General features: G+C 41.3%; 1 protein-coding gene across 3 annotated transcripts in view; it reads right to left on the bottom strand.

The window, feature by feature from the left end:
- Window positions 1-1028: 1028 nt before the first annotated feature.
- The window catches only part of Dennd5b (DENN domain containing 5B), a 132829-nt gene continuing 118457 nt past the window's right edge, over window positions 1029-15400 (bottom strand). For 2 of the 3 annotated variants that reach the window (XM_028757571.1, XM_028757572.1), the window contains 4 exons: window positions 12962-13044; window positions 12256-12382; window positions 10536-10710; window positions 1029-6527 (listed from right to left, as the gene is read on the bottom strand). In XM_028757571.1, coding sequence (XP_028613404.1) covers window positions 6344-6527; window positions 10536-10710; window positions 12256-12382; window positions 12962-13044 — 569 coding nt within the window. In that variant the 3' untranslated portion in view covers window positions 1029-6343. Of the gene's footprint in view, window positions 6528-10535; window positions 10711-12255; window positions 12383-12961; window positions 13045-15400 lie in introns of those variants that run through there. The other variant, XM_028757573.1, reaches the window with a different exon arrangement.

Raw genomic sequence — 15400 nt, 5'->3', positions numbered from 1 at the left:
TCAGAACATTCTCTACGATGTTTTCTTGTTTATAGTAGTTAATCTTATACATCAACTTAAGTGGGTCAGGCTCCCCAGATATTTGGCTAATATTATTCTAGATGTTTTGGTGAAGATCGTTTTTTTTTGTTTTTTGTTTTTTTTTTTGAAACATTCTTTGTCTCTTGCTCTCTCTTATTCCCCTCGACCCAGCGCCTGCAGGTTCGCCGTCCCTTCTCCCCTCCCCCCTTCCCTTCCCCCTCTCTCCAAGTGATCATGGCCGGCCTCTACTCCTCTCTGCTCTCTCTCTCTCCTCTCTCAATAAACTCCTCCTCGTAGGGGAAAAAAAAAAAAAAAGAGACAGATTCTTGCTTCATAGCCCTGGCTGGCCTAAAATTCACTATGTAGACAAATACTACTCTCAAACTCAGAAAGATTTGATTCCCAAGTGCTGGGAGGTGTACCACCATTCCCCTCCCCCCAAATCCCTTTTAAAATAAGGTTAGTATTTAAAGAGTGAAGGTATAACTCAGTGGTAGGATGGTTATCTAGCATGTGCAAGGCCTTGCATTTGGTCTCCAGCACCCCGGTGCCCCCTAAATTGTACTTCTGCTGAGCAGAGTGTCCATCACAACATGAGAACTCATCTCATTAAGTTGAAGGTCTTTGGTTTTCTACATGGGGTAAGGCTGAGCTCACTTCCCCCACCCTTACTGGATATGTTCAGCAGGTTTTTCTTTCCTTCCTTTTCTGTAATGATTTTGGTTCATCTCTGTTTTTTTTGTTTTTTTTGCTTTGTTTTAGATTTATGTATTTATTTTATGTATAGGAGTACACTGTAGCTATCTTTAGATACACCAGAAGAAGGCATCTGATCCCATTACAGAGCCACCATGTGCCTGCTGGAATTGAACTCAGGACCTCTGGAAGAGCAGTCAGTGTTCTTAACCGCTGAGCCATCTCACTAACCCCCTTATTTCTTGTTTTTAAGTCTCTGGTTTTATGAAACTTTTAGTAAGACCCACCAATAGTGAAACAAAACAACAATGTATCAACCCCACAGTTTTATTTGTAAAGAACAAAGCATGAAAAGTCATATTTAAATGTACTCCAAAACCTGAAAACCCATGTCAGTTTGTCTGATATGTTAAAGTGCTTAACGTCACAATACTCTTCAGATTTTATATTATGTTCCGATGGGGTAGGGGAGAAAACTCCAGTTCTGACATACATTGTTAATAATACAAAGGAAAACTGTATAATTTAAATGCAGAAATAATAATTAAAAACAAAACCAACAACAACAACAAAAACATAGGCTATCTTTCTATGTGGCTCAAGTGTAGCATAAGAGTGTTTTCTGTTTTACACCCTCATTTGACTGACAACAGAAACACCTTATTATCCATGTCAATATTTGTTTAAAATGCATCCAACCCACAAGTAATTGTGGATCCAACCCACAAGTAATTGGACCAAGCATGGCTACTTCCTAAATAGCTAAGGATATTGCAGAACCCTCTCAAAGAGGGGGGAAGTTTATTTGATGAACTTTTCTTCAGTCTGATATAAATATGAACATCTCAGTGTGTCTTCCTGAAATTAATTTTTGATCTTATCATTGAGAGAGAGAGGGAGAGGGAGAGGGAGAGAGAGAGATATCAGATTTGGGGGAGCTATAATCATCCTTGAGTTTATTCTCTCTTGCTGGGGTGCTGCTCAGGGCCTTGTGTAAGTATGTTGGGCACAGGTAACACCGAGCTCCACTCTAGCCCCTCCTTGGATTCCTATTATCACACAGCAAAAGCAAACCTCTTTAAAAAGCTTAACTGTCCATGTGATCCAGCAAATTTGTATATGTATAAAAATTAGGGACATAAGTTACTTTCTTTTTGTCTCCCAGTTATACTAAATGATAATGCAAAAAAGTTACATTAAGAAACAAAGATTTCTAAAGACACAGATGCTTGCCAGGTGTGGTGGTACATGCCTTTGATTCCAGCACTTGGGAGGTAGAGGCAGGTGGATGTCTGTGAGTTCAAGGCCAGCCTGGTAGGTCTGCAGAGTGAATTCTAGATTAGCTAAAGTTATGTAAAAAGACTCCTCCTTAAAAAAACCAAAACCAAACAAACAAAAGACACAGAGGCTTAGACTCTATTAAAGCAGTAGAGTGCTCCATTGTCAATCAATAAAGGTGTGTTAATACTGAAATATATAAGTTCAGAATGCCCTTTCAACACCATGAAAAGAGTAGACCAGCTTCTGTAAACTTCAGAGAAAACACAATTTCCTAAATGAATACTCTATTGAAGAGCCATTATTCTTAGAAGATATTTCACATTATAAAGAACTCTATTCTCAATGCTGTCAAATATTTCCCTGGGGATCTGATGGCCTTGTCTACTACTTCCTATTTGGGAGATATTGACACACGTTAGACACAAGGTGCTATGTAATCTTAACCTGCTTTTCATTACATTTATACATGTGCTTATTGTCAGAAAAGGAAGAAGCAAATTTTATTACTCATACAGTGTTATAGAAGTTCATCAAAACAAAATTTTAAAAAGTCATGTTAAATAAATCCCACAGAGCTAGAAAGGGTGTACAATAGATACGAACGTTTAAAATAAATTTCAGATGAAATTCAACCGTTGCAAATTTTAGGTTTCCTCTATCAGATTTTCATTCCCAGTGGGAAACAGGGCCAGGTGAGGGGTCTTCACTTGTTTCTGGCAGCCTGCTTTCTGACTCACAACTCCACCTCACATGGAGAAGCTCAGTCACTGTGAGGTACTAAGGTACTTTCCTCCTAAAGCATGAAGAGCTTCTCATATATAATACACAAGCCACTGTAAGGCCACCGGAAAGGTGACATGAAGGTTAAGATTAGAGATTTTAGTATTCAAAAAAAATACTTGGAGAGTAAGCTTTTGAAGAAGTTAAAATTTTGGCAATTTTATTTGTGCCTGCTGAGGACAGAACCCAGGGGTTTGTACGTGCTACACAGGCACCCTACCACTGAGCAACACCCTTAACCACTGCACATTTAATAATACTTTTAAAAAAAAGATTTATTTTGTGAGTGTTTTGCCTACATGTATGTATGTTCACTATGCTGGGTGCCCAAGGAGGTTAGAAGAGCATGTCAGATCCTTTGGAACTGTAGTAACAGGTGGGTGTGAGCCACCATGTGGGTGCTGGCCACTGAACCTGGGTCCTCTTCGAGAACAGCCAGTGCTCTTAACTGCTTAGCCATCGCTCCTTGCCAATTTAGCTTTAAAATGATTTATTTTAAAGTTACTATGTTGGATATTAATTTTGGTCCCAGGTATTTGTGGTAAATTTATTTGCACAAACACATACAAACAAGAAAAAAGTCAGCTTGTATGGTTATATGCATTCGTTTTGAGCAATGTGCTATGGTTGTGATATACTTTTCTTTTTTTTTTTTTTGTTTTTTCGAGACAGGGTTTCTCTGTGTAGCCCTTCCTGTCCTGGAACTCACTCTGTAGACCAGGCTGTCCTGGAACTCAGAAATCTGCCTGCCTCTTCCTCCCAAGTGCTGGGATTAAAGGCGTGCGCAACCACCGCACGGCGTGATATACTTTTCATATTGATTCAGTTTGTTATAGGTCACATGAGAAATCTTACTTCTTTATCATTTGCAATAGGTAACCCCAAATTCAGTGGAAACATTTTTCTTTTTTTACCATATCCTAAGGTCTTTACGGTGTTTCTACATATTAAATTTATTCTGTAAGGCTGAGCTTTATCACCAGCGGGAAATTTAAAGGAATGGGCTATGGAAGCTCCCACGAGGCCCAGCTGTCTGATTAGATTCTATAACAAGGCGTAAGGCTAGCTAGCCTCTGAGACAATGCTTGGTGGTTTTAACCAGCCATTTCACAATTCCATCCAAGGATATCACATGGAAGAAAACTTTATAGGTAACTTTTTTTTGGGGGGGGGGGGTGCTGCTTTTTAAGTAATAGTTTTAAACTCAAGCTAGATTACAACTCTGCTCCCACTTTTAGCAATAGATGTAATGCCTAAGAGGTTGAGAACAGTTTGCTGGGCTGGGCACTCACATGAATCCCCTCACTTAGGAGGTAGATCTCTGAGTTCCAGGTGAGCCTGGTCTACAAATGGAGTTCCAGGGCCAGTCAGGGATATACAGTGAGAGAGATCCTGTTTCAAAAACAAAACAACAAAACAATGTAACTTAAGCTTCAGTCCTTATTAAGTATCACAGAAATACAGCTTCCTATCTGTACAGGTGGTTGAAGATTCAACAGGAGAAATGCTACTGAGTAAGAAGTCTCGAAGGTTGGTTTCATGCACTCAGATGTGGTAAAAAGCGTAAATTCTAAACCCTGGGTTGTCAAGAGGGAGAGGGCAACAATACAATCTCTTTTTAAGTGTTCTACTTTCATCTATAAAATGAAGAGGCTGCACTAATGACTCAGCTGTGGAATATTGACTTCATAGTCCAGAGTGCTCAGTATCTGGATGGCCCTGCCGGAGAAGACTACCATAAAACCCTGGGATGGACCGTATCTAATGTCTGGATGTTTCCCAAAGTATATCTGTCTCTAGAATAGTCTCATAACACCCTTATTTTAGGTAAACAAACCTTTGGGTTACCCAGGTCATCTAGAGACATGTTCTAAGACCTTTCTTTCCACGGGTTTGCAAATGTACCCTCAGCAACCCTTTTCTTCATAGTACTAGGTGCCGTTCCTTGGCTGAATAGTTTCTGATAAAGGGCACGAGGCACTTCATCTATTAGTCTTTTCCTCCAGTAAATAAGGAAAGCAGCACTGCTGGCAAGAGCCCAGGGCCCTGAGATTGCACATGGATCCTGAGAGGCCATGGCTCGGGTTTTCAGCTACAACAGGGAATAAAACCTGGAGCTCTGCTGAGGCAATTTTGCTACTAACAAGGTATCAGTGCCTAATTAGAGTTCCACAACTTACTTACCAAAAGATAAAAGATTTATGTAGTTGCTAACATATTTATTTAGCTTAAGAAAATAAATAAGCTATCAAACCAGAAAGGTATAGCTTCATGGCTTCCTAAATCGTGTGTCAAATTCACTTCTCAGTCTGCACTACAGTGGCTTTTAACTTCTCTGGGCCAATTGCTTTACATTTCCCTGAAACGCCCAGAAAGGCTTCATTCTTTCTCTCGGCTTCTGTTATTTGCATTATCACGGTCAACAAATACCTTCACAAAAGCATTCCAAATCGCAGAGACCTCCTCCTTCTTCCACATTCCTTCCATCTCCTGAGAGGGGGGATGGGGAGTGGCTGGAACCTAACAAAGACTGGGCTGGTGGTTTAACTCCAGTCATAGAGTTTAGATGGCCAAGTTTGAAGTTCTGAGTCACACTGTTTCTTGCAGTTATGGCTATATGAATGATACTAAAATTCATTATCTCAAATAACAGTCAAAGAACAGTAATAGAAATTCTAAGAACGGAGCCTCCGGGCTAGTGCTAATCTTTCTAAAGTAAAGTTAAAATCCCATGCTTCTCAGGGTTTCTTGTGTTTGCTTTCCAATTAGCCAAGCTCTTGGGATCTGGTATTTGCCCCCCCCCACCCCTTTGTGTGTGTGTTGAGATAGGGTCTTGCTATGTAGCTCTGTCTGGCCTACAACTCAGATGCACCTGCACCTGCCTCCCTAGTGCTGGGATTAAAGGTGTGAGCCACCAAGCCTTGCTAGGGTCTGATCTTTAAAATTCTTTTATTATATTGTTTCCTTGTGCCAACTGAAAAACTTTCCCAAAACTAGAAAAATGACTCATAATTCAAATGTACTTAATGGTTTATAACTTAAAAGGAACAATGGGGACTGCTGTACATTATGTAAAGCTGTATACATTCACCACACACAGGATGAGACTCCAGGAGGAATGGCTGCTTCAGAACAAAGCATTCTGGTTCCTTTGTGAGACCTGGAGGTTAAAAGAAGCCTGCCTGGGTTGCACTATTTACACATTTACTGGCTTCTTCCTGACTAGCACCGCTTTCCCCGCCCCCAACATTTTTAAACTACTTATTTTAAGTCACAGGAATATTCAATCTAAGAAAAGTATCTTATTAGAGTAATATAATTTCTTAAAGATAGCATATTTACACACTTCTAACACATGAAAATACTCTATTTTATACTAAATTTCAGGTTCAAATGAACTACAATACAGCACTTTGCCTTGTCTGCAGAGTGGACACTGTTCAAACTGGGGCTTCTGGTGCACTGCCCTGGCAGTGCTCACTATGGTCAGACCGGTTCAGATTGGTCCCCATAGTTGAGGAAGCTTCAGGAGCCAGGAGTAGATGAAGAGTTTCTGCCGGCTGCTTTACACATCCACTCCTTTGATTAGCGATCCTTCCAACACTATGGTGAAATCCTGAATGGTCTGCAGGATTCGGATAAGGGAGTTGACAGTCATGTGGTCTCGAAGCAGTGCATTCTCTTCATACATTCGGGTGATGGCAGGACATTCTGCTAGCAATGGAATCCACTGTGGGAGCAGGTGATCCCTACAGACCAAACAGACACAGCATCTGAGCTCTAACAGATACAGTGTAACCGGCTCTTCCTTGTGTCTTTCCCTTTAATTATTAGCCTACTGAAACAATACTACAACAAATTAAAAGATCTCCTAGGAGCAGCTGTGGTGGCATATGCCTGTTTAGTCCAGACACTTGGGAAGCAGAGGCAGGCAGATCTCTGTGAGTTTGAGGCCAGCCTTATCTATACGAGTTCCAGGCTAGTCAGACCTAATAGTGACACCTTATCTCAACATAAAGTAAAAGTTCCCCCAAGAAATGTTCTCCTGAGAGAAGGCGGAAATCTTGGGCTCAGTCAGAGGAAGAGCTATCCCAGAAAAAAAAAAAAAAAAGAAAGAAAGAAAAACTTACAACTTGTAACTTGAGACCTTGCAGGAGAGACTTGGAGTTTAGACAAGGAGAGGTGGGACCACACCCTGGTGGGATTACTTTTGTTTCCTATTCAATCCTGTTCCTCATATCAAGGCCCTAGGATGACTGGACGTATATACTTCTATCTCTCTTTCCAATATGGCCACATTGAATAAACCTCCCTTTCTGCTTCTCACTATGCCTTTTAAACTTTAAATTCTCTTTATGCGTGTGTGATTGTGTTAGTGTGTGCCATGTGCATATTGTGCCTATGGAAGCCATTAGTGGGGCCTCACCCCAAGGAGCTAGAGTTACTGGGTTATTTGCTGCCTGATGTGGCTAATGGGAACTGAACTTGGGTCTTCTTGAAGAGCAGTGCTTTTAAACTGCTGAGCCATCTCTCCAGCTCCCGCTTTTCACTATTAATTAGGCTCTTTTACTTGGCTTAATCAGGACAGGTGGCTGAACCTGGCTTGTTCTGGCACAAGCTATGATCCACAGGTTAGGCAAAAACAGCATACAATGTACACATAATAGTATACTCAATTGGGAGGTAGGATGGTTTACAACCCATCCTTGTTCTGTGTTAATGTTAGCACACTCAGTGAGTTTATGTAAAAGGGAGTACTGGACAACTGGTACTCCACCATCCTGCCTGCCTGGGAGTCAGAGAGCCTAGCTGCAGGCTTGTGATGTAAAAACTTGCTCATTCTCAGAAAGGTACATTAGAACATACTTGTACCATGTAGGTTCTGATTCTTCTCTTCAGAGACCCTGGTACAAGGGCCTGAACTCTCCTTGCCCGCTCTTTCTCCATGTTGTTGCTTCTTTTGCCTGTCCACTACGTAAATGTTAGGTCTCACTCAGTATCTGTGACTTCTCCCAGTACTTCTCATCTCGCCCCTCTCCCAGGGGTAGGCTTCCCTGGTCCGATTAGTAGTTATAACTCATCAGTTGACTAGGCAGGTCTTTTGGCCCAGGCTGCTTCTCTTGGTCAGTGTCTCTCCTTTCCTACCCCATGTTCTTCCCTCTGCCTGCTTTCTCCCTTGTCTCTACAATAAGAATCTTCCCCATACTTTAGGAGAGTGATGTCGTCCTCCTATTTCATTTTTTCATTCAGTTTAACTACTTGGCTTTTAACTCAGGACCCATCAACTCCTCCTGAGTAAGTGCTGGCTAGGCAAGCATTTTCTGCTGAGAAATTCATCCCTCTGCCTTTTTTTGTCTATTTAGTTTTTTCTGTTTTTGAAATCGGGTCTCCTCATTTAGCTCATTCTGGCATCAGATTTTCCCAGAATAATGAGGGTGGTTAGTGAATGAGTTAAAGGCAGACTTTCAGGACTTCAAAGTTAAATAGCAGTTTATTTCCTTCAATTTTTTTTTAAAAGATTTATTTATTTTTATGAGTACACTGTAGCCCTCCACAGACACACCAGAAGAGGGCATGGCATCCTGTTACAGATCGTTGTGAGCCACCATGTGGTTGCTGGGAACTGAACTCAGGATCTCTAGAAGAGCAGTCAGTGCTCTTAACTGCTTGAGCCATCTCTCCAGCACCTCCTTTAATTTTTTTATATTATTATTATTATTATAAATATTTTGGGTGGTGCTAGGGGTAGAACCTCATGGTCTTTTGCACTCTGGACAAGTACTCTACCACTGATTTATGTCCCAAGTTTGTTAAAAACCAAAAAAAAACAAAACAAACAAAGCAAACCAAGGCTGGCAAGATGGATCAGTTGGGAAAAGGTGCTTGCTGCCGAGTATGATGACTTGAGTTTGAACCCTGGTTTTCACAGAGATTCTTAAAAAGTCTCCTCTGACCTCCACATAGATGTCCTGGCATGCCTCCAACCTTCTTTCCCCTAAACTTATACTAATTAGATAAATCAATAAATGCAATTAATAGCATTTGATAAATCAGATACAGCCAGGTGGTAGTAGCACATGCTTTTACTCCCAGCACTCAGGAGGCAGAGGCAGGAGGATCTCTGAGTTTGAGACCAGCCTGGTCTACAGAGGGAGTTCCAGGACAGCCAAGGATAGACAGAGAAACTCTGTCTTGAAAAAACAAAAACAAACTGCCGGGCAGTGGTGGCGCATGCCTTTGATCCCAGCACTTGGGAGGCAGAGGCAGGTGGATCTCTGAGTTTGAGGCCAGTCTGGTCTACAGAGTGAGTTCCAGGACAGCCAGAATTATATAGAGAAACCCTAACTTGAAAAAACCAACAAAACAAAACAAAACAAATCAAATCAAAACAAAACAAAACAAGACAAAAAAAACCCCGTTTCTTAGAAAGTTTTGAAATGGACCTTGAGACCCACTGAAGGGATGCACATGGCTAACACTGTGATCATTATTTGTAGCTTTTCCCGGAGAAGCCTGAAACCCGTGCCCATACTGGGTACTCTTTATTTCTACTATGCTCCCCTGAGGAGCCCATACTCACAGGCAGGTATATCTCACTTAAGTGCATCTCCTTCTTTTTTGTTTAAGGTGTATATTAAGATATCTTTTTTTTTTGAAAATGCTTTCTTTTTAAAATTATTTTAATTTTTATTAAATTTATTTATTCTTCCCTACACCTCCCTTCTTTCCCTGCTCTTTCTTCAAGTGCTGCGGACTGAGTCTAGGTCCTTGTGTGCACTGGTTAAGGGCTCTAGATGAAGCCACATCTCCAGTCCTTTTTTCAGTATTTTGAGACAATGTCTCACTAAATTCCCTAGTCTAATTTTAAACTTGCTCTGTAGCCAAAGGAAGCCCTACCGGGACTTGTCTGTCTTTGCCTCCTAAAGAGCTGGGATTACAGACCCTAAGGAATGGCTGTTTTCTTACTATATGATTGTGGGACTAGTTTGTTGATATATTTAGGACTCATCTATTTCCTATTTTCTCACTTATAAAATGGGCACATGATGGCTGGAGAGATGGGTCAGTGTTTAGTAGCACTTTATGCTTTTGCAGATCTGGGTTCGTTTTTCCAGGACCTAGTTCTTCTAGTCTCTGCAGGCATCTAACACTTAGCACATACATACATCCATGGAAAAACATTTATTTATCCGTCTGTTTGTTTGTTTTTGGCTTTGAGAGGCAGGGTTTCTCTCTGTAGCCCTGGTATCCAGAATGCAATTTGTAGACCAGGTTGGCCTTCAACTGATGATCTGCATTTCTCTGCTTCTTTAGTTCTGGGATTAATGGTGTGAACCACCACTCCTGACAAGGCAAAACATTTATACACAAAATAAAAACACAGAAATCTATTTTAAACATGAGTAAATCAGGGGCTGGAGAGATGGCTCAGTGGTTAAGAGCACTGATTGCTCTTCCAGAGATCCTGAGTTCAATTCTCAGCAACCACATGGTGGCTCACAACCATCTGTACTGGGATCTGATGCTCTCTTCTGGTGTGTCTGAAGACAGCTACAGTGTACTCATGAACATAAAATAAATCTTAAAAATAAATAAAATGGTGAATCAGTTGCTACTGTAATAGAAAGGCACTAAGAAAACAGCAGTCTTTTATATTCTTATAAAAATTGGAATGAAGAAAGCCAAGAGAAAAGGGCATAACCTGGTCTAACCTTTCCTAGACTCATGTTACCCACATAACAAAAATAAGTCTGTACCTTGTTCCCAGGCAAACTAGAATTTGGAATTTGCCGTCCTTCCCAATGTTTCTGGGTGCAGTATTAATAGCATTCACGTAGTGGCAGAAGGTTTTGCATGATGGTTTCTGAATGAGCGCGTCATCTTCGTTGTCTAAAATCTGGTCAGTGGTTTCAAAATAACCCACTGCTTTCTCTGAGGAAGAAAAGCAGAATCACACCACAGTACAACAGTTATTTATAGAAATGTCAAAACTTTGTATGTAGTGAAAGTCATCATCTAATTTATTCTGGAAACTCTATTGAAGCTTGGCATCATAGCCTGTCCTCTAACCCACACCATTCCTTTTTTACTTATTTCAGAATGAATTACCAAGATCTGAACAGTAAGCTCCCTGGTATGAGGATTAAAGGCAGGTGCCACCACAGCCTGGAGGAATTTATATTCTAATCAAGACCACATAACAGAAGTTTGGAAAGTTTGTTCTTTTCAAATATTTTCATGAAATAGAAATTGGCATGAAAAAGGAAAAGAATTAAAAATAAAAAAAAAAGAAAAGGAAAGAAAAAAGAAGAAAGAAGAATGAAAAGGAAGGAAAGGAGAACTGTCTTCTAGTTGACCCTTCCAGGAATAAGAACACCATGGCCATCTGACCACTAAAGTGGTGCCCTCATCTTGGATGGCTGCCTTAATTAAGATTATTAAATGGACCTAAACAGACATTATGAGTGAACCTGAGGAGAGAGACATAGGCTGTAGACATCAGAGTCAGGAGCAGTAAAATTCTAAGGTTTTTAGAAAAGGGGGTGCATTGGAAACTTTCCTTTCTTTGCTAGAAAACTCTGATCTGAGTTCATGTTGGCCTAATTTACAAACACAAAATGATTCATCAGACCGTTAAAGAAACTGGGAGTTCTAGAATTCTATATACCTAAAGACAACCAAACCAAACCAACCAACCAGCCAACCAACCACACAAGCAAGCAAGCAAGCAAACAAACAAACAAAACCAACCAAAACAAAAAACCTACCAAAACAAAACAAACGAAAAAAAAAATCCAACCAGAAAAACAAACAACAACAACAAAAAAACCCACAAAACTTAGCATGATTTTTAAAAAAGATTTATTTTTGACCAAAATAATATCTTTATTTTATGTGTATGACAGTTTTGCCTGCCTGTCTGTCTGTCTGTCTACTATGGGACTGCAGTGCCTTCAGATGCAAGCACAGCACACCAGATCCTTTGGAGAGTTAAAGAGAATTGTGCGCCATCATGTGGATGCTGGGTACTGAATGCAGGTCCTCTGGAAAAGAAGCATGTGCCCTCAACTAATGCGCCATCACTACAGATCTCTATTTTATTTTATTAAATACTTGTTTTGTATGTGTATGTGTGGGGACAACTTGTAGGAGTCAGTTCTCTCCTTCTACCTTGTAGGTCCCTGGGATCAAACTCAGTATTTTTTGAGCCCTCAGCAGCCCAAAACATAACTTTTCTCTTCTTTTCTTTCTTTCGTTTTTTAAAGATATGGTTTCTCTGTGTAGCCCTGGATGTAGACCAAACTGGCTTCAAACTCAGAGATCTACCTGCTTCTGCCTCCTGAGTCCTGGGATTAAAGGTGTTTGCTACCACCACCTGGCTTATTACTACTTTTTATTCATTCAAAATTTTGGCTTCTCAAGTTTTTAAAGAAACAGTTCAGTGGCTTTATAATAACATGCGTCTACTGAATTTACCTACGAAGTCCCAGATGAAGACATTCTTGTGAAAGATTCGGGCAGATTTGAACCCATGATGGAAAACTTGTTCAAGCGCAGCAACCAGGCCATTTTCTCCACACAGGAGCCCTGTGAGGCTTCCTCTCTGTAAAGCACAACGTTAACATAGTGTCAAGGGGTTCTGTTGTTTCTATGCTTAAAAAAAAAAAAACACTTGATGGGCTGGAGAGATGGCTCAGTGGTAAAGAGCACTGGCTGTTCTTCCAGAGGACATGGTTTGGTTCCTGGTACCCACACTATGGCTCACAACCACTCTTAGCTGTAGTTCCAGGGGATCCAATGCCCTCTTCCACCTTTCTAGGCACAAGGCATACATGTGGTGTACAGAGATACAAGCAGGCAAAACACTCAAACATATAAAATAAAGTAATTCACCCCCCCCCCACCCGCAGCCCCCCCCCACCCCCCACCCCACTGGCAAATAACAACCACACTAGAGAATCAAAGAGCTGAGGGTAGCTGAACAGATCATATTTTTGTAGCCATCAGCAGGCTTCCAAATGAGCCCAGTGGTGGTGGTGCACACCCTTAATCCCAGCACAGTTTGAGGCTAGGCTGGTCTACACAGGAAGTTCTAGGACAGTTAGGGGTACATAAAAAAAAAAAAAACTGTTTTTGGGGGAAAAAATAAAGTCCCACCACATAGTTTTATTGCCCACAATACCTCTTTTTCAGGTTTGTGAAAATGCTTCACAATATTGTTCACAGCTTCTCCAATTCCTTCTTGGATCTGTCCAGCATTGGGTTCTGTAAAATAATTAACAGTGTCTACATCTTGGTGAAACATAAAAAGCCAACATACTATGGGATGTTCAACTGTAAGTCTCTGTGGGAAACATTCATCCAAGCAAGCTACCTTTTCCAGAGATTTCATGGAGTTTGCCACTGGACAAACCCGCCAAGCCCAAGGCTTGTGATGCACTGGAAAAGAATTCAAGAGATCCTGAGACTCAACTCCCAGCCACACTCCCTGCAAACTACAACCCAAGCCAGATGTCTAATTTCCTCTGGTTTTTCTCAACTGAAATGGAAACACAAAACAAAACAAAAACAAAGAAAAAACAAAAAAAGACAAAAAACAAACAAACAAACAAACAAACAAAAAACATTCCTCAGGCAGGTTCCTATCATGAAGTGCCAGTACTCTGGATTTGAGGGGTGAAGTGGGAAGACTCTCTTTATCTCTTTATCGTTACTTGGAGGTTCCCTGCCAAGACTCTTGGTGGGTGTATGCTAAGGCATCTGGGGCTCTCAAGGACCTGTGTGAAGCCCTGCTGCTGTGATTAAAGGAAAGAGGCTAGACAGATACTATTCGGTGCCCTGGCCAGAAGTCAGGCTTTCTTCCCTTCTCCATTCCTGCAGTGACCACTTGTTTGTTCACCATTGCCTCTTTCTAGACAGCTTGGTGGGCCGCCTGAATGGGACCTGAACCTTGGTGGTGGTTTGAATGAGAATGATCCCCCCGACCCCCAGTCTTGCAGGCTTGAATGCTTGGTCCCAGTTGGTAGAATTGGGAAGGATTAGGAGGTATGGCCTTGTTGAAGCAGGTATGTCACATTGGGAGAAATTTTAGGTATCGAAAGCCTACACCATTTCTAGTTACAGCCCCTACCTCTGCCTCAAGATTGTGGTTCAAGGTACAAGCTTTCATCTATTGCTTCAGTGTCATGCCTGCCTGCCTGCTGCCATGCTTCCTGCCAGATGGCCATGACCTCACCCTCTGAAACTATCAATCCCAAATTAAACAAACACTTTCTTTTAGAACTGCCCTTGGCCATGGGGTTTTAATCACAGCAACAGAAAAGTAACTTAAGACAAAGGCACCTTGCCTACCACATATTAAGACTAGCAAATTCATTTTTAGGGTCTTATGTGGTCCCAGCTGACATCAAACTATGAATTTGAGGATGGCCTTGTACTTCTAATCCTATTTTGACACCTTAAACAGGAGTGACCATGCTTGGTTTATGTGGTGCTGATAGCTGAACCAAGAACTTCCTTTTTGCCAAACTCACTACCAACAGAGGTACTACCTCCAAGTAATGGTTTGGGTTAGGGTAGCCTCCATAGGCTCACACACTGAAATGTCTGGTTCCCAGCAGGGGTCTGTTTATGAAGGAGGTGTGGCACTGTTAGAGAAGGTATGCCACTGAAGATGGGCTCTGAGGTTTCAAAGATTGATTATTTATTTATGGGTGTTCTGTCTGCATATACATCTTGATTATTTATTTATGGGTGTTCTGTCTGCATATACATCTGTAATCAGAAGAAGGCATCAGATCTCATGGGACTACAGTTATAGATGGCTGTAAGAAACCATGTAGGATCTGGGAATTGAACTCAGGACCTCTGGTAGAATAGCCAGTGCTCTTAACCACTGAGCCATCTCTCCAGCCCCAAGGGTTTTGTGGTTTCAAAAGCCTGTGCTAGACCCAGTTTCTCTTTCTTTCTGTCTCCATTTTGTGGATCAGATATGAGGTCTCAGTTGCTACTCCAGTGCCATGCCTGCCAGCCTGCCACTACGATGATCATGAACTAATCCTCTCAAAATGTAAGCAAGGCCCCAATTAAATGCTTTTTCTTTTTTCTTTTTCCCACAGGGTTTCTCTGTGTAGTCCTGATTGTCCTGGAACTTGCTCTGTAGACCAGGCTATCCTCAAGCTCAGAGATTCTCTTGCCTCTGTCTCCCAAATGTTGGGATTAAAGTATATGAGCCATTTTACTGCCTGGCTTAAATACTTTTTCTATAAATTGCTTAGGTCATGGTGTTCTGTCATGGTAATAGAACAAGCAGTAACTAAGACAACACCCCCCTGCCCCAACCTCAAGAATAGTTTTAAAATAAAAAAAAAAGTAAGCAAATTTTACCTAGAGTCAGAAGTAGAAATAGGTAATAAGAGGAAAACGGGGTGTGTATGGGCTGGGTGTGGTAGTGTACAACTTTAATGCTAGCACTTGGAAGGCAGAGGCAAAGGTAGACAGATCTTTGTGAGTTCAAGGGCAACCTGGTCTACATAGTGAATTTCAGATTACTTGGGTACAGAGAGACCCTGGCACAAAGCAAAGCAAAGCAAAGCAAAGCAAAGCAAAGCAAAGCAAAGCA

Source organism: Grammomys surdaster, unplaced genomic scaffold (genome assembly GCF_004785775.1).
Source record: "Grammomys surdaster isolate TR1022 unplaced genomic scaffold, NIH_TR_1.0 126176, whole genome shotgun sequence".
In the NCBI taxonomy this organism is placed as follows: Eukaryota; Metazoa; Chordata; class Mammalia; order Rodentia; family Muridae; genus Grammomys; species Grammomys surdaster.
This window is presented reverse-complemented; position numbering and strand designations above follow the sequence as displayed.